Source organism: Terrapene carolina, unplaced genomic scaffold, assembly GCF_002925995.2.
Source record: "Terrapene carolina triunguis isolate 2854851 unplaced genomic scaffold, T_m_triunguis-2.0 Scaffold68, whole genome shotgun sequence".
Taxonomy (NCBI): Eukaryota; Metazoa; Chordata; order Testudines; family Emydidae; genus Terrapene; species Terrapene triunguis.
In genome coordinates, this window is record NW_020664419.1 from 48,092,707 (window position 1) to 48,114,922 (window position 22,216).

The following is a 22,216-nucleotide window of genomic DNA, read 5'->3' on the forward strand; positions in this document are numbered from 1 at the left end:
GCAGGGGTCCCAGGAGGGGGCAGTCAGGGGACAAGGAGCGGGGGGGAGGGTTGGGAGTTCTGAGGGGGCGGGATGTGGGAGGGGCAGGGGCGGGGCTAGGGCAGGACGGGGGCAGGGCTAGGGCGGGGCTCCTCCCGTCCTCTTTTTTGCTTGCTGAAATATGGTAACCCTAGCGTATTTTAAATGTAACTGAAAGGGTTTTTACCTGCTAAGAACTGAATTTGGGCCTAAATTCTGCAAATTGCTTAAGCTCAGGACTACTCTCATGCATCAGGTTAAGCATGTGTCTAAGTACTTGGCAGGATTTGGGGCTCAATGTTTAGTTTGTGTCTCACAACAGATAATGACATTGCTAACTGTAGCACAGGGCAGAGAATTGTATTCATGTCATTCCTTGTGCTACTTTTAGTATTAGTGATGTGCTCCTCTGTTGAAGGAGATACACCAAACCCTTAGGTGATGGGAGATAAATAAGGGGGGAATCGCATTTTCAGATATTTAAATTTGTTTATAAATATTTTTGTTTATAAATATTTAAGTCCATACGTATGTTTAGTTTGGGATCTTAAATAGTTTTATCCATATCATCCCTCGTGAGGAGACAAAAAGATAAGGAAAATCATGCAAAATTTGGTTGAAACTATCTGGAGACAAAAGGGCAGGGAAGATGGTAGTGAAAGGGAAGGAGTGTGATGAGTATGCAACATACTTCTTCCTCTGAGCCTACAGAATCCCTCTGTACAAACAGTATGTTTTTGGGATTCCTTGGATTTGCATTGAAAAGATGAAAGGCATTTTCAGACAGTGTTCCTTAAATAGTTTTGTAAATTCAGTAGAAAATTCAGTGGGATTTCCTGCTGCTCACAGAAGCATTAACTTCTGCTCTGCATATTTTACCAATCTCAGACATATGAATTTGAGGAGAGGTTGATGTAAATTTGAGTGGATGGATAGCACCACCACCAAGCTGGCTGTGTTCTCAGGCAGAGCGGATCATGGTAAATCAGTGGTAAACTGCTTAATGGAGCTTCCAAGATCCGTAGCTAGTGTTGTTGCCATTCATCAGATTCTGCGTGAAGGATAGGCCATATCCTGGCCCATTCACAATGACACTAATCCATCCCCCAGTGGGATGTGTCAGAAACTCTACAAATTGAAACTCAGAATTTCTCTGAATGTTGTGTTTCAGTTTGTGCTTGCTGTATGTTCATTTCTTCTCCTTTTTTTCTCTATTTTTTTAAATTTACCTTTAAGTTTCTAAAGGAATAAAACTCTAACTCTTGGATTTCCAGCAATCAATCAATAAAGGTAATAGGCAGTTTACATGGAAGGCAGGTTTGCAGTAAATTCTATTCTGTGCAGTTTCTTATACCCTGCGCATCACTCTAGTATCTGAGTAGCATTCAATAGCACAGTTACTAACATCTGTCTCATTTTTTTCTCTCATCCCGTCCCTAGGGGGAGAAGTGGATCTGCAATGGAGTGTTTTGTTTTGGACATTTTTTTAAATTACCTATACACACCTGTTGCTATGACTTTGTTAGAGAAGACAAGCTCAAAGAAATTAACCTTGCGCTTGAATGGTTACGTTTGTGATAGTTCTTAATTCCTTGGAAGATTTAATGCCATAGTCTCAAACCAGTCCTTGAAAAAGGTCCATCTCTTTTACAGATGAATTTTATCTTACTGTAGAAAGTTCCATTGTGTCAGAGGAGTGAGGCTGTCAACCATGGTCTTCATCACGAGCTTTAGTCGATCTTTTACATATCCTGGTCCCAATATTCAATATGGAGCTGAAACAAAAGACATGGTTAGTTACAGAAGGATCGAGACTATGAAAGGCGTTTTCAGACAGTGTTCCTTAAACCTTCTAAATGGTTGGAGAATAGACAAAGTTAAAAGCTTCAAGAGCTTTGCAGCACTGACTGGAGAGGGCTAGCTCTTTGAAGCTCACATGATGAGAACTGGCTGGAATAATTAACAGTAGACCCATCTGTGAGTGACTCTTAGGAGGGTTAAAAGAATAGTACACTAAGCTTGTTGCTTAGAACTTCTTAAGGAAGTTTGAGAAGGCTGTGCCTCACTGAACACATGCTGCTGTATTCCTAGCAGTTTTTTTAGTGTTTTCACAAAGTAAAATGAATAGAACCTTCTTCAACCTTTTATAAAAGGTTCTTCTTTATTGTGGGCTAAGTCAGCTTCACAATGAGAGGAGAGACAGCTGACATGTGTTGTGTGAATGCAGTGTTTTATCCTCTTAACCCGTTGAATTGTAGCTGCTGTTGCAATCCAAAGGCTATATGCCCCAAGAGCTTTGATCTTCTCTGCCCTTCTTCTTAATCAGTTAATTACATTTGTAAGGAGTAGCTAATCACTGTTCTCTGTAATCTGAGGCTGAGCAAAGAAAGCCATTAGTGTCTACCAATGCAGAAATGCTCAAAAAGAATAGTCATCATTCATGACTTCACTGGGGCTGGGTTTCTTTAAAAGATTAATAACCTAATTTTCAGATTGCTTAGAGATACTGTAATGTGTTGAACTAGTGAGTGTTCCTCCATCTAACTCATGAGTGGGAATAGTCCGGAATGAATATGTAGCTTATGCTTTTCAGATGTGTGGAAAGCAATTGAGTGAATATGCAAAAGATACCTTTGTGAAAACCCTTTTTTCCCCAAAATTCAATATTCTGCAGAACTAAAAACTCTGCAGTGTTAGAGCAAATCATTCTCAGATTAGAAAGATCAGATGTGGTATTTTCTAGATGCAGGTATTTTCGGACTTTCACTAATGGGGCTGTGAATGGCTGAAGGCATCTAGGCAGTCACTTTTCAGTGAGAATGGTGCATGTTGTGTTGTCCTCAAGTTGGTTGGCTGAAAGGGGCTAAAATAGTGAGGAGGACAAATAATATGTATTTTTAGTAAATGGATATCTTAGTTGTGATTTTTTTTTTAATGAAAAATATTTCCAGTACATATCTTTTTCTGTAGACCCAACCTAATTGCACTGCTGTTGCAGCGGGGGGGGACAGAGCTAGTGGAGCGTTAGAAATTTCTCTTCTTTCAGATGAGGCTTTATGCACAGATTTATTCTGCTTATCTGTGGTGGTTGGCTTGTTCCTAATGTTAGTAAGGTGAATGAATCCAGTGACTCCACCTATTCTTACTCTCTCCATGAATATCTAGTTGTAAAATACTTTTATAGACTAGACAAAATCCAGAAAAATGCACCAATCATTGCACTTAACGTGATGCAGCGTGGACAGTTGTTAAGAAAATGAGTTTATTATTTGAGGTAATATAATGTAGCATGAAACATCACCAAGTACAAGGCTACTGACTGCTGTATGATATGTTCATGGAGAAAAACATATTGGATATTATCTCAGTTATGTGCCAAATAAGAGGATTTTAAGGAGACTGCTGAGGAAGGCAGAATAGAGAACAGGCATCATATGATACCAGCCTTCAACCAAACTGCCCATGAGATTTGCCATGTTCGTGGCTTAGAACTTGGACATTTCCTTCTAAGAGGACTCTCTCAATCTTAACGTGGCTCAGCTCTCAATCAGTTTGATTTCTAAAGTCCTCCTAGCTGCCTGCAGGAAAGGGCATACAACTTGAAATGAAGGAGGTTTGCTGTCTTGTATGAATTCAAGCAGCTGGATCCCTGCACTTCTGATTGCTCAGGGCTAGCCATAGACACGTGGCAAGTGTGTGGCCATACGGCCCCCATGCTGTCAACAACCCTTTTCAGCACACATCTATAACCTTGCCCACCGGCTGTGTCCGTTTGAATAGTAGCTCCTGTTGCAATCCAAAGGCTATCGTTCCCACTAGCTTTTAAATGATTCTGCTCTTCTCCTTAATAGGTTAATTATGTTTGTAACGGGTACATTAACAAACATTTCAGGCAATTATGTTTGTACAGGGTACATTAAATCTGAAAATTGAACGTGCGGTCCTAGCCCTTCATTCTCCCAGAATGACCAGCAACCTCACCTAGATCAAATACCATCTGCTGATGCCAGATGTGGAAGGTGGTTTCTGAGATGTGGCTGGGGCCTCACACAGCTTGTTTTGTTCAGGTTCCTGCATAACCTAAATCCAGCTTTGAGCTTGATTGCCTTCAACACCTTTAGAAATGTCGCCAAAAGAGAGATGCTAACTGCGCTGAGAAGCAAGCTAGTTGCAAGTTTGTCTTTCTGATGTCCAGTGGAAGGTAAACTAATCACAATGCAGTCTCTAGTTTAGGAGGTTTATTGAGAGAATGACAAACTTCCATATAAAAACATACATACAGTATCAAATGTTCCCTGTACATTTTCAAAAACTTCAAAAATGTGTTACTTTAAACATTTTTTTTAAATAAACTGATTTTTCTTTTAGAAAATTTACAAAATGTTTGTTTTTTTGTTTTCCCTTTTGCCATTGAAAAAGGGAGACAAAAAGGGTGACACGGGGAACAGAAACAAAATGTGTGGTTATTTTTGTTTCTTTGTTTTTTCCATCAGAAAAATTCCCCAGAAATTTTTGAAGAAGTAAAATGTGCACAACATTTTACATAAGAACACCCACATTGCGTCAACCAGAGGTCCATCTAGCCCAGTAACCTGTCTTCTGACAGTGGTCAGTGCCATATGCTTCACAGGTAATGAACAGAACAGGGTAATTATCGAGTGATCCATCCCCTTCTGACAGTCAGAGGTTAGGGACATCCAGAGCATGGCTTGTGTCCCTGACCATCTTGGCTTATAATCATTGGTAGACCTATCCTCCATGAATTTATCTAATTTGGGTTTTTTGGGGGGCGGTGGAAGAGTGGAGGTTTGACTACAAACATTTTTCATTAAAAGATTCTGACAGCACTGTTTTCCTGACAGACATATGAAGAGTCTTTCCTGGTTGTTTAACTGTTGTGACATTTTTACTATGGAATTGGCTATTTTTTTTCCTTAGTAGAAGCTAGTGAATTACTATTTGCACCCAAATAATTAGTTCTTTATGAGTATCATTTTAGCTAATCAGTCATCAGGTCTGGCTTATATTATCATCTACAATTCAGAGAATGCTGTCAGTGGAGAAGGTTGAGGGCAGAGTTTTAACCTTATCACCGACAAATCCTGTCATTTGTTGGTTAAAGGCCTAGGATTACATTATTGCCCTCCTACTGTTGTCACTAAGCCCTTAAAATACAAAATTAAAGTAGTGCTGGTATATTAAAGAGTCTGCCTTCTGTATAAGCTATGTTGTGTGATTTCTCCCACTCTTTTGTATTTTGTCTGTTTGGACTTAAAGCATTATGGGTCAGAGACCTGGTTTATTCTATGTCTTTAAAGAGCACAGTACACAAAATATTATTTATGTAATAGATTAATAATAATAATAATAAACTGTATAAATAAAGAGCGACAAAGAGTCCTGTGGCACCTTATAGACTAACAGATGTATTGGAGCATAAGCTTTCGTGGGTGAATATCCGCTTCTTCAGATGCATGCAAGCTTATGCTCCAATACGTCTGTTAGTCTATAAGGTGCCACAGGACTCTTTGTCGCTTTTTACAGATCCAGACTAACATGGCTACCCCTCTGATTCTTGTATAAATAAAGTGTCTGTAATCCAACATAAAACAGTATCTTCCTAGCGGTGAACATTCTGCTTTGACTTCTCACTTGGTCTGACCCTGGATTCCCTTTTTATTTAGGAACAAGGGGCAATCTAACTGACAAGAACTTAGCCAAAGCTAAAGAAAACTCTGAAAGCTTGGCTCTTCATTCTAATTTAGCTTATTGTATCTAATGTTTAATGGGGACAACTGAAATGTGCTCTCTGCCTATGAATCTTCATTATAGTAAGCCACATATTTTGCTGACTGTTTTTTTTTAACATTGTGCAATATTTTTCAGCGAGATTTCCCAAAGCGCCTAAGGGATTTATGAGCACAAATCACACTGAAAGTCAACTGTTTTCAACTGTTGTATGGGCACATCTAGTTATGGAGCATAAGTTCCTTGTTTCAGAGTCCTCCTTGTTGCTCTGTAGCTGTCAAGTACAGATATATGTGTTAATACCTACAGAGAAAGGGTTACCTACCTGAGATTTGTTTCTTGAAAGCAGTATCCTCTATTGATTAATGCTCATCCACCCCTTTTCATGAGTCTTGTAGACTCAGACCCTAAAAAGGATCTTTTGGATTTGCGTCAGCTATTACCTCATGTATGATTCCAGAATTCTCTCTCAAAAAAATTTAGGATTGCCAATTCCATTCTTCAGAAGATTTGTAACCCAAGAATTTCTAGTATACTAGCATTATAGAACAACAATTAAAGGTGAAGTAATATACCCTGGAATCCTTCTCACTTGCACAGAATAAGTGTTTATCCAACTCTATATTAATGCAATATTTTACGTCTGTGTATTTACATGTATTCGTGCATGTATATCAAATATGGAGCTTTTTTCACAGACTAGACTTCTTCCTAGTCTGGGCCCAATCCTTTTCCTTGGTACAGTTCTTGTTAGTTCCAGCTCAGGTGGTAACTAGGGGATTTCTCATAACTGGCAGCCTCCTTTGTTCTGTTCCACCCCCTTTTATAGCTTTGGCACAAAGTGGGAATCTTTTGTATCTCTGGGTCCCCACCCCTGTTTCTAAATGGAAAAGCACTAGGTTTAAGATGGATTCCAGTACCAGGTGACATGGTCATATGTCCTGTGAGACCCCAAGCTTCCATTCTTCCCTGACTCACACAAACACAGGAAGGCTTACAAGTAAACAGAGCCATTTACAACCAATTGTCCTGGTCAATGGGAGCCATCAAGATTCTAAACCACCATTAATGGCCCACACTTTGCATAGTTACAATAGGACTTCACAATAATACTTCATATTTCTATCTTCAGATACAAGAATGATACATTCATACAAATAGGATGAACAGACTCAGTAGATTATAAGATTTGTAATGATACCTAACAAGAGACCTTTGGCATAAAGCATATTCCAGTTACATTATATTTACACTCATAAACATATTTCCATAAAACATATAGAGTGCAACATAACAGTTGCCATGCTGTATTAGGAGAACATCACCAGACAAACATTTAAATTGTTTTATTTAACTAAAACAACATTATGTATTCTGGATTTTTTTTCTTCAACAGAAAACATAATATTTTAACAAAACAAGCATATGAATTTTTGAATTTAGTTAAAAATTGAAGTTTTTTAAAATCAGATTTGTTTGTGTTAAAATTGTTTTTAACTAAAATAGTTAAATGAAATATTTAAAAAAACAAAAACAAAAATTAAATCGACTATGTCAGCCAGGTCAACATGAGAAACTTAAAATATTGGCTTCTGCAGCTAACTCAGTCGTCTTCACCTTCATTTTCCTGTTTGTTCATAATCTGGAAAAGAAAAACAAGCGTTCGTCCTTTTTCAGGTCCCAAACGATTTCTCAATTTGGAATGAATTAGTTCAAAGGAAGAAAATATTCTTTCTACACCAGCAGAAGAAGCTACTGCTGTTAAAAGTGAGATTATCACTTCAACAGTCTCTGAATCCAAGTGCTTAAGTGACTTCCACCAGCTCACTGCTGTGACTTTCTTTGAAATATCATAAGTAAACATATATTTCTTGAATGGTTCACCCTTAGCTCTGAAGTTTATTACAGTTGGCATTATGGAGGGATGATTGCTGGATGTCCGTGTCATAGCCGACTTCTCTTCTTCAGCAGTTAAGGTTTGACCCTGGTACTGAGTATTGAGAATATTTGCAAGAAAATGAGCTGGAGATAGTGCTTGTCCCTTTTGTTTTTTAATGCTTGTAATTTACCTCTGTGACTGCATATTTCTCTTTTTAAGATCTCACTCCGTTCCTTCCAAATTTCAATAGCATCAGCAATAAAACAGCCATTTCCTTGCATTTTGTTCAAGGCTACAGAAATAGGCTTCAGGGTACTCAGCATGTGTTCAACATTTCTCTTAAGCTCAATGTTGAGAACTTTGGCTGTGACAGTGCCATCTATTTGTTCATGATTTTGTTCACAAACTGTCATCAGATTAGACCAGTTCTTGATATAGTGCTCAAAACAGTCCACTACTGAGTTCCATCACATGTCTTGTGGGAGAGTTAGCGTGGTTCCTCCCACTTTTTTCAGAGCAGATGCTACAAAGTGGTTGTTACGGAAGTATTTTTCAATTTCAACAACATTAGCCTTTTTTCCTGGAACACAGAAGTCTTTGGCTAGGAGGTGCATCAAATGAGCACTGCAGCTGTATGTTATTAGCTTGGGACTCTCTTCTAAATAATTTCTTCTCATCTTGGATACATTTGCAGCATTGTCTGTGACCAAGCTGCATACTAGACATTTGAATTTTTTTTTCACAGTTTGTTATAGCTTTTAGTGCTACTTCTTGTAAGTATTTTAATATAAATTAATATATGGAGATATACCTATTTCATAGACCTTGAAATGTTATAGAGTCCAATCCCCTTCCTTCACTAGCAGGACCAAGTACTGTCCCTGATAGTTCCCCTCCTCCGATCCCTAAATGGCCCCCTCAAGGATTGAGCTCACAACGTTGGGTTTAGCAGGCCCGTGCTCAAACCACTGAGCTATCCATCTGCTGTGTGTGCATTTCCTGATGTATCAATTGTTTCTGTAAGGAAGACATTCCCTTCTTCTGTTGTCACACAAGCATATACAACAGGATCATTGTGGATATTGCTCCACCCAGCAAGACTCAGGTTAACAATTTTACTCTCTAGACCTTTTGCACACAGCTCAATTTCTCTTTCATACACTTTATCCAGCATTTTGCCTGAGACATCTACTCTGTTGGGTGGACTGTATCCTGGTCTTAATGACTGAACCATGTTAATGAAGTGTGGGTTCTCAATCATACGGAAAGGAGAGTTTGTTGCATAAACAAACCGAGCAATTTTTTCATCAATTACCTCTTCTTGTAATCTGCTGGTTCTTATCACAAATTTATCTATGGTTGTTTCTGGATGATGGAGATTTTTTTTTCTTTTTGCTACAGGTGATATACTGTGGCTATGTGACATACATGATGTGACTGAAACACTATCATTGGCAGATAACTCTGAAACTATAGAAAATGATGGTGATCTTGAAGGTGGATAGTCTTCAGAATCCTGTATGTTGAGGATGGATTCTCCTAAACAAAATAAGTCAGTGCAGTTATTTAATTATTATTACCATATTGCTCATTGCATTCACTGACACTCAGTACTACTTTAAAGGTGAAATTGTAAAAGGAAGATCTGCCTATTTCAGCTATTTATTTTTTATCCCAACTGCATCTAAAATGATAGTACCATAGAGTAACAACTATATTTTTTGCTCAATCATGAGACTTCAAGAATAGTCCAGAAGGAAGACAGTCCTTAAGAAAGAAATATGAAATAAAAAAGTGTACCAACCTGAAGATCCTGCATGTTCAGACATGTTCCTTTCATCATCTTCAACACAGCTTCCTCCTGAGAAGGAACACTTCTTATGATGTTGTTTCATTTGGGCAACCAGGCCTTGCATTTCTTTGTTGCACTGTTTGTATTTTGCACACATGCCTGTCTTACCCACAGGTAGAGGAACTTTATTAAAATATTCCCAAAGTGGGTCTCTTTTACGGCCTGCTGCCATTATAGGTTTTCCCTTGTAGTGAGAGAATGGTATGGTAAATCTCAAATCAATGAAGGCTACACTCAGAAAGACCTCAAGACTTCTGGAATATGCTGCTCAAACAGTTTTGTTTCTACTGCTTGTCCCTCCCTTCTCACATTTATCTCCTGTTACCAGATTTGCCCGTTACTTTGGGGTATGCTCATTTATTAGGGTTACTCTTCTGCGGGGGTTCTGTAATTCTATCAATGTACTGCTTGTGTCACTTGTGTTTTTATATGGAGCTCTACTTCTCCCTTCTGCAAGTCCCCTCCCAATGGAGCTATCCTGCAGGACCTAGGTTCCCCAGGGCTGGGTTCCTCCAGCCCCAGAACCAGATGAACGCGCGTGCGCACACACACACACTCTCTCTCTCTCTCTCTCTCTCTCTCTCTCTCTAACAGAGCAAGTCTGAGTGTACCGGGTCAATCAGCACTCTCAAGCTGACCCCTTATATGCCCCTGGACTCAGTGGGCTGGGCCAAGCAGCACTTCCAAGCTGCCACCCTTATGTGCCACAGGTACCGCACCGGAATAGAGTAAGCCTGAGCAGGCTGGGTCGAACAGCACTTCCAGGCTGCCACCCTTATGTGCCCTTGGATTCAGCAGACTGGGTCAAACAGCACTTTCAAGCTGCCACCCTTATATGCCCCTGGACTCAGTAGTCTGGGTCGAGTAGCACTTCCAAGCTGCCACCCTCATATGTCACAGGTTCAGCACATCCCTATCCCCACTTTCATGTTACAATTGTTCTGGTAGTAACCCACTTGATGAGCAAACCCCACAGTATTTTTGGGCACTACCGGGATCTTTAGCTTAGGTAAGAGGAGTGTTGCTGCAGAGTAAATGGGGAAGCCAAAAGCACAAAAAGAGTGAAGTTCAGTGAGAGAGGGAGGGAAGCAACCATAACCATAAAAGTTATTTATTGAATAATAGACGCAAGGAGAGCCTGAACAAACATCGCAGTTACATTATAAAAAATTACAAAAGTCACATATAGAAAACTATACCTGATCAAACAAGTCAGGGTTAAAAAGTTATACCTGAGGTAGAAAAGAAAACAGAGAGAGAGAGAGCTGGGGTCTCACCATTCCATGAAGCTTGAACTGGTCGGGGTTCCCAGGTGATGGTGGTAGCTCAGTGTCCTGAGTGCTGGAGACAGGCAGAGCCCCCAACATGATCAGTCAGGAGAAGATGAAGTCCCAGTGGAACTGATGCAGAGTTTGGATCCATGCATCAGAACACTTACTTAAGCATGGGTAGGGGTTTTTTGTAGGGAAACAATAATGGTTCAAGGGAGAACACTAGATTTGTTTATGGGTAAACTGATGATTCAAGGGTTTTCTTTAGGCTAGACAACAGGAACTGATCATTCCTAGCTATGGGTGAAGTTCCTTCAAGGGAACTCACAATGCAATTAGGCAGCTTCAGTATTTTGGATATCAATCAAGGATTCATTACTAGAATTGGTCTGATAACTGCTGAGCTGGGTGTGTGCAGGTGTAGGTTCATTAACATCTGGAGCAGAGATCCCCCAGGTTGCAGTGCTTCCCTGCTTTTCTGGTCCCAGAGTTCAGTGTGGTTCTTGCCCTGGAATCTCTGTTCTCTATTCTGTATGCTAATGGAGATGCCTCCCTGTCACATCTTTGATGCGGTTGAGGCTAGGGTTGTTGCCTTAATTCTATCACCGTTGTCAGGAAGGGTTTATGTGTGTCTCCCACTGCCTTTCCATTGCTTTCTGTAAGTCATTCCTCTGATCTATTTTGGTTCAAGCAGAGGCGGGGGAGGGGAGAGGCAGGTGTCCTTCATGAGTCAGACAGGCTGGGTACTGCGCCCTGGTTCCCCAAGAACACAGAGCTGACTGGTATCACTCCAGACTTCTTCTCCTTGTCCAGATCAACAATCTTCTATTCATTGAACTTTATGAAACTTTGCACTTTTAGAGAGAGGTAAGGGATTGACTCTATGTACACAAATTTCCAGAGGGACAATAGAGTTGAGGTCTGTTATTTCTCACCTCTCTGTATTATTTATTTATTTTAAAACATTTTTGCTGTTAACAAGAATGTTATCTCTGGAGACACAAATCCACAGTTAGAGAACTGCAAAACTAAGCATCTCTGATGGTATTTTCTAGACTGAGCACTGAGTCCCATTGGGTAGATAGAAAGATTAACCTAAATAATCTATACAGAAGCCCCTGGAACCCCATAAAATTGGGTCCCTAATCCATGAACTATTGGAACTCATTTACAAAACTTTTCTTAAACATTCCATGACTATATTGTCTCATACTATAGAATTGGAATTTATAATCCCTATTCCATAATGAGATATCTTTGAGTATAATGTATCGTAATTAAAACTATCTTTAGATAGGTTTTTTCCCTCAAAAAAGCATTTTATCAAAAAAAGATTTAAATAAAAAAATCCGATTTTTATTCGTTTTTTTAAAAAAATCATTGATTTTTATCCACGCTGGTGATTTGGTTTGTTGGTAATGGAGGTGAGATGTGCAGACAGTGAAATAGACAATGAAGCCAGGTCCTAATAAAATAGAGGCCTCAAGTCATACACACTATAATTCTGCATTGAATATTGCATTTTCTTGTTTCTAATCCAATATCAGATGACACACCGCAATATCTTTTATTGTCTGCTTTATTGATGCAATATCGCCAAAACTCATCTTCTGCTTGCAGAAATAGACACATTAGCAGAGGCTGTGTATCTCCACTAAGCTGGAATGTGGTTACTGTGGGTTCAGCACCCCTGGGTGTTCACTCCTGTGGAACACTTGATCTCTGCTATTAATTAGAAAAGCATTAAGGACATTATTGTTCCTATGTATATGCCAAGCCAGCCATATATTATTTATTTAGTACCAACAATCTGCTTGCACTGTACAAAACACTGAAATACAAGAACTTGTAATCTAAAGAAAGCTAGAACGCACTGGGAAACCCATAGGAGGAAATATCTGTATTGGTGGGGCTGCTGCTTCTTATAACTCTTGAATAACTCTTGTGGGTTTATAGTTTACATGATGCAATTTATCTGTATATTGTTGCAGTTGAGTTTGAGTTCCTGTGGCATGTAGTTGCTCTGTAGATTGTTCTTTACTGTATAACCAGTGCACTATTTACTGCATCTAATTTTGTGCATGGAGGTACATGTTCAAATAAGAGAGAGGTTTCCTTATTTTAGTCACTTTCTGTACTTACATTAAATTATTCCCAGGGCCCAAACTGGCATTCCTTGTTTGTCTAAATATTCCATGCATTTAAGTGTCAGTTTTGAATGTACAAGGAATGCGGCATTGGAACCTGTATTCATGATCTCTGACCTCTTTATTTAATCACAAAGTGTTGTGGTGGTTAGGATCAGAGCCTGCTTTACAGTACTATCATGTTCAGATACTTTAAATGGTGTGCACCGAACCCAAAAACATCTTTTCGCTAATGAAAACCTCTCCTCTCCCTCCTTCACACATACACACACTCACAGACACAGAAAAACAGAAGAGGAAAAAAAACCTCCATCAGCTAAATTTGGAACATTGTTACATAATTTCTGCCAAGAAAAAGGGGGGAAGAGACTTAAGCTGCAGTATTCCTGTAGAGCCCTGAGTCTTCAGAGACTTGTTTTGAAATCAGTTAACATATGGTTTCATGTCAAATCCAGTTTCTTCACTCTGTGACTCCTCTGGTAGAGCTAATAAATGATGCCAAATTGTTTAAGAGTAATCTACATCCTATAAAATGATGAGCAGTTTACCATCCTGGCTTATTATGCACCTGCTGGAATGGAGGAAGTGATGTGAAAATCGGTGACAGCTGAAATCACTTATGAGATTACAGTTTTAAATGTTCACAGGGATGCTTTAAAAAACTCAGTGAACCCTGATTGTATCAGTTTCTGGAGGAAAATCAATTAATTGTTCTTGAAATGATGGTGATGGTTTTTAGCAAGTGAAATTTCAGATGTGTGCTTGGAGGGGGAGAAGGAATAATTCAGACCTAGCCGTACAGGGCCGACGAGGCTTCTCCCCCCCCCTCCCTTGTCGGCCCTGTTTAGCCGGTCTGCCATTGGTGGGGGGGGTCCAAAAAATTTTTCACCAGGGCCCGAAGCCGCTCTCAGTGGCCCTGCTAGCAATAGGGCAGTATCACACTATATCTTGTTAGTCTTCAGTGACATGGAATTACTTTTTGAGAAAAAGACTTTATAAAGGTCTAGAAATTGGTACTGTTACTTTGGCAAGAAAACCACAAGAATTAATCTGATTGGTCTGAACTACAGCTCTTAATATGTCCCTTTGCCACTCTTGTATATAGTCTACTGTATGTGACTGATTAGTATTTAGAAAGTCTTAGCATTTGTTCTTATATCTTATATCATCTTATATCTTATGAATAAATATTTTCCTTTCCCAAAATATACTCAATTCAATAGTAAAGGTGCATTTTTACATAGATAAATGGAAAATAGAGTTGCTTTATAAAATTTAAACTTGATAAGTTCTACTAAATATTCAAATATTATGCAATATTCTATTAAATATTTATGAAGTAACTTGGTAATATTGGGGTGTTTTTGATTTTGGAGTAATTTCATACCTGCCATTGCTTTAGTTTTAGTTCACACTTGGATTGGTTAAATAAAGGGCAAATTAAATCAGATGACATCCAGAGTGGTGTATGGGTGTGTCGCAATTACAAAGTATGAATTTGATTTTAAAGCATTGCGCCATGGGCCAAATGGTGCACAGAGGCTGACCCCTTCCTGCAGTCATCATCCCCACACTCCCATTCAGAGGACGGACTGCTTCCTGTCTCATCATCCCTGGGGGCACAAACTACTGCAAAGATGAGGGGATGGAGAAAATGCAGTAGCCACACCCTTCCTCCAGCTTCTAGCAAAGCTGGCTGGATTCACATGCAGCACCCCTGGAGTTTTGTGTCAGTGGGTGTGTATCATCTGTACACCTTGAAATTCCAGGAAGGATTATGCCCTTGGGAGGCACAATCCTATGTCTTAAGGGTGCAATCCTTCCTAGAGTTCCCATGGGAATTGAGTGGCAGCCACCATACTCAGGGCTGTAGATAAAAGCCACATGTGAGCCATCAAGTTGTTATTTTTAGTTGTATTGCACTAGCATCTAGAGCAGGGATCGGCAACCTTTGGCACGTGGCCCATGAGGGAAATCCGCTGGCGGGCCGGGACGGTTTGTTTACCTGCAGCATCCACAGACTCGGCCAATCGCAGCTCCCACTGGCCGCGGTTCGCCATTCCAGGCCAATGGAGGCTGCATGAAGTGGCGTGGGCCGAGGGATGTGCTAGCCGCCGCTTCCTGCATTTGGGCACAATCTTTGGGGCAGGGACTGTCTTTCTCCGTTTGGAAAGCTCCTACACCATATTTTGGGGGCTTCTGCTATGCAAATAATTCAGAAGCCACTCACCAAATATGAAAGTTATTACCTGTAATTCAGCAGACCAGAGCGTGTGTCTGTATGGTCTAAGATTTGTAATAATTCTAGGAGGAGCAGTTATTTTTTAAATGTAAATAGTCTGCATGAATCTTGTAGTAAATTAATGACTTGTCAGATTAAAATTCTGCTGTAGGATCCAGACCAATATAATTTATTTTCTGTGGCAAGAAATAACATTAATCAGTTTGCGCCCATAGTGGTGTGATGGGATCAGAGGAGAAGCGGGTCTCCTGATGGTGACGAAGGGGGAGGAAGGCTGTGTTTTCTTCCCTCCTGTGTCTTGTTTTTGCAACCATGAGTGCTGCTGTTGAAGGCAGTTAGGGAGTTGCAGCAGGAAGAGCTGCTGCTGCTACAAGAGTGGACACTCCTTTTGCTCTAGCCTCAGGCAATTCTGGGCTGTTACCCATACTGATTCTTAATTCACATAGAAGCCTGCTGAATCAGGATTTCAAGTATTGGTGATCAGCACTGATAGACGAAAATATGGTGATTGCCTTTTTTTTTGGTATGTAACTAAGGCCATGATTCTGAGAAATGCCAATCACTCGTACTCCCATTAACTTCACTTGGAATGCTTAATTTTCTTGGAGCTCATTCAACCCACTATAGTCAAACACTAGTTAGAAGAAATCATTGGGAATAAATCTTTTCAAAATTGATTTGCCAGTTTACGTACCGTTCTAAGTACCTGGCTCCAATTCTGTAATGTACAATGTGCCAGCAAATCTTGTACCCAACATGGAGCACCGTGGATGTCAGTTTAAGTCCATCGTAAAATAAAAGGACAGGTAAAATAATTTCAGTATTCTTCTGAAAATTATCTACTGTGTAGACAATTTTGACTTCAAAATGCAAAGGCCAAACTTGAAATAATAAATGACGTGTGGGTTTGTGTGCATATATATAGTAAAGTGGCTGTGTATTTGTAAATGGCTTTTTGTTTGAAGAACAATCTGCTCATTAGGGCTGGTAATAGTATAGGCATCTTTGGAGTGCTAGAGTGATCTAAACCTAAGCTCTTCTTAATACTGGCTTGTTGAAAGAAAGAAGTGAATCCCCAAGGATCTGCCTCATTCTACTCAGCTGGGATCTGTACATGCACCCCAAAAAAAAAAAAAAAAAAGAGCGAGCCATTTGATTTCAGTGCTATCCTAAGTGCATTTGCAGGGAATGTGTATATTTTCCCAAGGTTACAAGTCATTCTTCTTCTTTGAAGAGTTTCATGGGGATGTCTATGTAAAATTTGATAGCTGGGCTTGCATTACAGCAGTAATGGAAGATACTATGGCGAGATATGTTGGGGACTTTACGCCTGGAGGTAGATCATGTATATTTTATTGCTCTCTTGTTTTTAATACTTAATTAGGTATGTACACAGTGAGCTGTATAACGTAAAACAAATCTAGGCACATATTTCCAAATTCACCTCTGGAGAAATTCTTTTGAAGTTGATTGAGTTACCCCAGGGATGAGTACGGCCTAGCATGTTTATTTTAAAAATTTGATTAAGAAAAATGCTCCTGATGGCAATCTACGTGACTAAAGGTAAAAATAAGCACTATAGTCTCAGATCAAATTGCTTAATTGCACACAAGTTTCATATTGATTTGAAGCTCTAAGCAGCAGCAGAGCACTGACTGAGCTGATCTGCAGACTCAGGTTGGCATTATTGCATCAAATTATACTTGATCAACATTTGGAAATTTTTCGTAACAATAATTTTTTAAAATGTAAGCTGATGTTCTACAGAAGTTAATGGTTCTTGCCTGAGAAACTGTGACAGTAGATTTTTCAGCCCTACTCATTTTTCCAAGCAGCAACAGGGGAAGAATTATATTGACATTCTTGACACTTTCACTGCTGTTTTGGAATGGGTTCTGAATAGCAGTGCTGAAACTGACCCAAGTTTTGTTAGTTTTACTCTGCTGCTGTTTGGGAAATATCTGAGCAACAGAAGAAACCAATGGCATCATCTATCTTCAGGTGCATGTATATACCACTGCATCAGTTCATGTTCAGTTATCTTTACAAGAAAAGGTGCTACACACTTTTCCTCAAATTCTACAGAAATTGAAGGTTCGGTCTCCACACTTGTTGGGGAAGCTTTCTACTGATTTCAGTGAGAGAGAGTGAGTGGATTTTTGAAGCCCTGTCAATCAACACAAAATAAATTAGTGTTCTAGTAACTTTATTGCTATATTAAGCTGCAAATGAGTTTGCTTGTGAGAAATCGCAACAACTTACAATTTCATGGGATCATGATCCAATGAATTGTAAAAATTCTGAAGTGTGGTACATGGTATGCCGAGTAGTTCTTGTGAAATGTTTAAGTAATGTTTATCTAGAGAATTCACTTCTGCTACTGATTGTAGATTTGTACTTCTAAAAAATAACTGATTGTATTCTCTTTGGCTCTACAGTCCATTTACAGGATCTGTCAGCATCTTGAACCTGTGTGTTGGCAAGAGGAAATGTAAACCAGTTAATTTATTTCCCACTAACTTGTAATTGTATAGAGCCCTATCCGGATATTTCTTTTCTGTTCTTCCTGCAGATTTTTACATTTTTCTTTACCATCTTGTTCTGTGAAATAAGATGGTTATTTGATAAGCTATACCAAACATTTTTTTCATTATTTTCAGATAATGTGCAGGAGTTTGAACACCTTATTTTCTGTGTAGCGTCAGTGACTACTACTCTTCTTCTCTCAAGGCTCAGACGCACCCATTAGTGTTAAATGGAGTTAGTTGAACTGAAGAGAGACTAGATTCCTTCACCTTGGGTTCAGATGAATGTGAAAATCTTTAATGGGAAACATTAGCACTAAGGTTACAAGTCCCTTTATCTTTTGGAACTTATTCCTTTCTTCTCTCTTTTCCTTGCTCCTTCTATCTTGCAGTGACTTCCTCTCCATCCATTCGCATGTCTTCACTGCTGTTGGTGTGAAAGCCTTCTGCTCTGCTGTTCATCTCCTGTCATCTGAACAGCATTGCCATATCTCTTTGCCTCTTAGATTTTAATCTCCTCTGAATACAAACCTATTCTTTCTCTTGCCTATGTTTAATTTCCTTCACTCTACTGTTCGTTAACTCTGTTAATTAAGGACATATTAAAATAAAGTTGCATTCTATTGAAGTTGTGGACTATGGTTACTGAAGGCTGATTGCTCAAGAAAGAGCTCCCTCTCCACCTTTTTAAAGGAAAGTGGAAAAGGACACTGATAGCAGAGACTACAGTGCCATCAACTTCAGTGGAGAGAAGGAATGCTGTGTTTATTGGCGAACAGTTGAGAGCTTTCTCACACTTTGTTAACTGGAGCTTTTATGTAGTAAATTAATGAGTTTAATTCTTGTCATCTGCTTGTCCTTCATAAGCTTAATTGCTTGGCATAGACTTTGTTTTACCCTGCGTGGCCTGCTGTCAGGATTTCTCATTGCAAGCATGACATTTATTGATGTATTACAGTATTAATTTATTTGGTCCCCTGCAGAGAAAGCTAAGTAAGGCCACAAGAGGTGAAAAAAAGCTTTATAAAATCTCAGCCTAGAGGTCTCTTGGTTGGTTGCCACTAACGTTTAATTGAGATCTCTCCCCAGCCTCCCTTTGTATCTCTGATTCATTTCAAAGAAATAAATTGTAAGAGTTCGTTCAAAGGAGCAACCTACCAGCAAAGTGTTGAGTGCACAAACCATTGTGGCTGGAGGGTTTTACAAATGTTGACTTATTAAAATAGTAAATGTCCCACCTTTCTGGAAAGAAAAATCTTTATAAACTGTGGTATTATTTTTAGTGTAAACTCTTGTAACCTTGAGATAATGCTGAGTAGAGCCTCGCTACTAATTTTTTATAGGCAGCATCTTGGTTTGAAACTATTAAGTGTCAAAAGGAAGATGACTTACACTGGTTGATATTGGGTTATAATTAACTTTCTGTGCAAAACACTTCATTAAGGTAGGGAGCATTTAACAGTGATTTAAGGTCATCAGACCTGTTGTAAATGAGAGAGTTTAAATCCCCCAGCTCAAACTTGGAAAACAGGGCTATGTTGACTTAAGGCCTCCCAACGTGTTTCAGACAAGAATGGTATAGCTGAAATAAAAAGCAGTCAAATATGAGGAAGCTAGGAAATACAGAAATAAGGTTACCTTTCTCAAACAAGACACCCAATGCTGTTTGAACTCTGCTGCCTCTGGACACAAGCAACTCATCAATGTTTTTATTTTTAACCGAGTGTGGGGAAAAGTTGCCTCTTGTGACCTGTGTCAGGTACAGGGAAGTAATATTAGGGATCTGTTAATTATTGTGAGCCTGTTTATTTGTGATTGTGTAGCTGAATACAGGGAGGAGAGGCAGTCATTGTGTTTGGTGTGATCTGTTAGCCAGCAGTAATTACCCAATGAGCCATGACACTGCCTCCAGTCCCTCGGCCCGCGCCACTTCCTGCAGCCCCCATTGGCCTGGAGCGGTGAACTGCGGCCAGTGGGAGCCGCGTTCGGCCGAACCTGCGGACACGGCAGATAAACAAACCGGCCCGGCCCACCAGGGGCTTTCCCTGAACAAGCGGCAGCCCAAGTTTGAGAACCACTGGCCTAGACTACACACTGAAGGATCCCATTGAATTGTAAGGATAGAAGTTTTGATTTGTAGTGGTGGTAGTAGATCCTAAGAAAATGTTCCTCTTCTGACGTTGCAGTCTATATGGTTTTATAAAAATATGCTAATGAGTGAATATAATGTAACTGGAATATGCTTCATGCAAAAGGTCTCTTGTAAGGTATCATTACAAAGCTTATAATCTACTGAGTGTGATCATCCTATTTGTATAAATGTACCACTCTTGTATCTGAAACTAGAAATATGAAATATAACTCTGAGGGCCTATTGTAATTATGCAAAGTGTGGGCCATTAATGGTGGTTTGGAATCTTGATGACTCCCATTAACCTGGACAATTGTCTGCAGATGCTGTGGCTTACCTGTAAGACTTCCTGTATACCTGTGTGCTGGCAAGTGGGCAGTGAAGTCTTGCAGTGACATGTGGTCATGTCACCGGAACTGGAATCTATATTTAACCTGGTGTCTTTCCATTGAAAAGGAGGGGGTGGGAACCCAGAGCGGGACAAAGGATTCCCGCCTTATGCAAAAGATATATAAAGGGGTGGAACAGAACAAAGTGAAGGAGCCATCATGAAGAATCCCCTAGCTACCATCTGAGCTGGAACAAGAACTCTACCAGGGGAAAGAATTGTGCTCAGGCCTGGAAGGTGTCCAGTCTGAGGAAAAAACTTACTGAAGCATCTCTGAGGGTGAGATTATTTGTATTCCGTTTGATTAGACATAGATTTGTGCATTTTATTTTATTTTGCTTGGTGACTTACTTTGTTCTGTCTGTTACTACTTGGAACCATGTAAATCCTACTTTCTGTATTTAATAAAATCACTTTTTACTTATTAATTAACTCAGAGTATGTATTAATACCTGGGGGAGCAAACAACTGTGCATATCTCTCCATCAGTGTTATAGAGGGTGAACAATTTATGAGTTTACCCTGTATAAACTTTATACAGGGTAAAACAGATTTATTTGGGTTTAGACCCCATTGGGAGTTGGGCAGCTGAGTGTTAAAGACAGGAACACTTCTGTTAGCTGCTTTCAGGTAAACCTGCAGCTTTGGGGCAAGTAATTCAGACCCTGGGTCTTTGTTGGAGCAGACGGGAGTGTCTGGCTCAGCAAGACAGGGTGCTGGGGTCCCGAGCTGGCAGGCAAGGCAGGGGTAGAAGTAGTCTTGGCACATCAGGTGGCAGCTCCCAAGGGGGGGTTCTGTGATCCAACCCGTCACACCTCTTTTTTGAAGGCGGGACATGAGATTGGTTTATTCTGAGTTCCTCCAACCACCCATACCAGGGGCAGAGTTAAGGTTGTATTGGTATCTTTTTTTTTTTCATTCAGAGTGTAACCTTCCCTTTTCATTCCCTGCTTTTCTCATGTTTCAAATCATTAAGACAGTTTTGCAGCTTGTACATCAACTGGGCCTCGCAGCCCAGAGGTTGAGGAAAATGATCTGGAGCTGGAGGGTATTACTGGAAGTCACGGCTAGGAGATACATTCAGGTATTGAGAATGAGGTATGTTAAGGGGGTGTGTATGCCCACTAAATAATATCCTCCTAAATAATTCCCCACTATATTGTTCCCTTTGTGATGGAAGACTACAGGTGCTGCTTTTTGCTGACCTGACATCAGTGAGAGCTGTAAGTGCCCAGCACCTTTGAAAAATCAAGTCTCTTATATTTACGTGCCTTGATGATAATGATGATGATTCATGTGGATTCAGGATCCTAAGTTTCAGCACTGAAATCTGAAATTTTTGGTTTTATTACATTATGAGCTTTAACAGTAGAGTTTCTTGTTACTCTAGATAGCCTGTAAGAACAGTTTTTTGTTGTTTTTTTAAATCTGATATATGATCCTATGTGCTAATGATGACTGGGAACTAAAAAAGAAATAAATTTGTACTAGTCATTCTGACATTAAGTGACTTTATTGTGCCAAGTCAGCATTATTTCATTCATGATAAAATACCAAATGGACATTGTGGCAATTATTTATGCACTTTTTGTTGCACCAAATGATTTAAAGACTTTATTATTTTTGATTAGTGAGCTCCTTCAGTGGAAGAAATTATTAAAGCTATGAACATTTTTCTGACCAGTAAGAAAACTCAAGAGGAAGTCTTCCAGCAAACTTTTCATTTTTATTGTTGATTTTATTCTTTTAGGAATAAAATACATGTTCTTAAGCCAGGACTCATCTATTTCCTTTGTTAGGGAAAGCTCATTTTCTTTGATTCACTGAGCCTTGTAAAACATGAAAAAGCTGAGAGAGTAGGCAGATAACTATTTTTTGAGCAAAATAACTTGTAGTTATTTGAGTGCATATTTGTTTACATGCGAGAGTAGATTTATATGTGTGAAAACACTCCACCCATAATGTACAGTATTGTGATCAATATAGAAAGCTGATCAGCATAGGGAGAATCCCAC

The 22,216-nt window shown here is 39.5% G+C and overlaps 1 protein-coding gene across 1 annotated transcript in view; it reads left to right on the forward strand.

Annotated features, from left to right (window-relative positions):
* The window catches only part of LOC113406117 (E3 ubiquitin-protein ligase PDZRN3-B-like), a 47,713-nt gene extending 25,756 nt beyond the window's left edge, over positions 1–21,957 (forward strand). The window contains exon 2 of the mRNA XM_029910841.1: positions 21,952–21,957. Coding sequence (XP_029766701.1) covers positions 21,952–21,957 — 6 coding nt within the window. The remainder of the gene's footprint in view (positions 1–21,951) is intronic.
* The last annotated feature ends 259 nt before the right edge of the window (positions 21,958–22,216 follow it).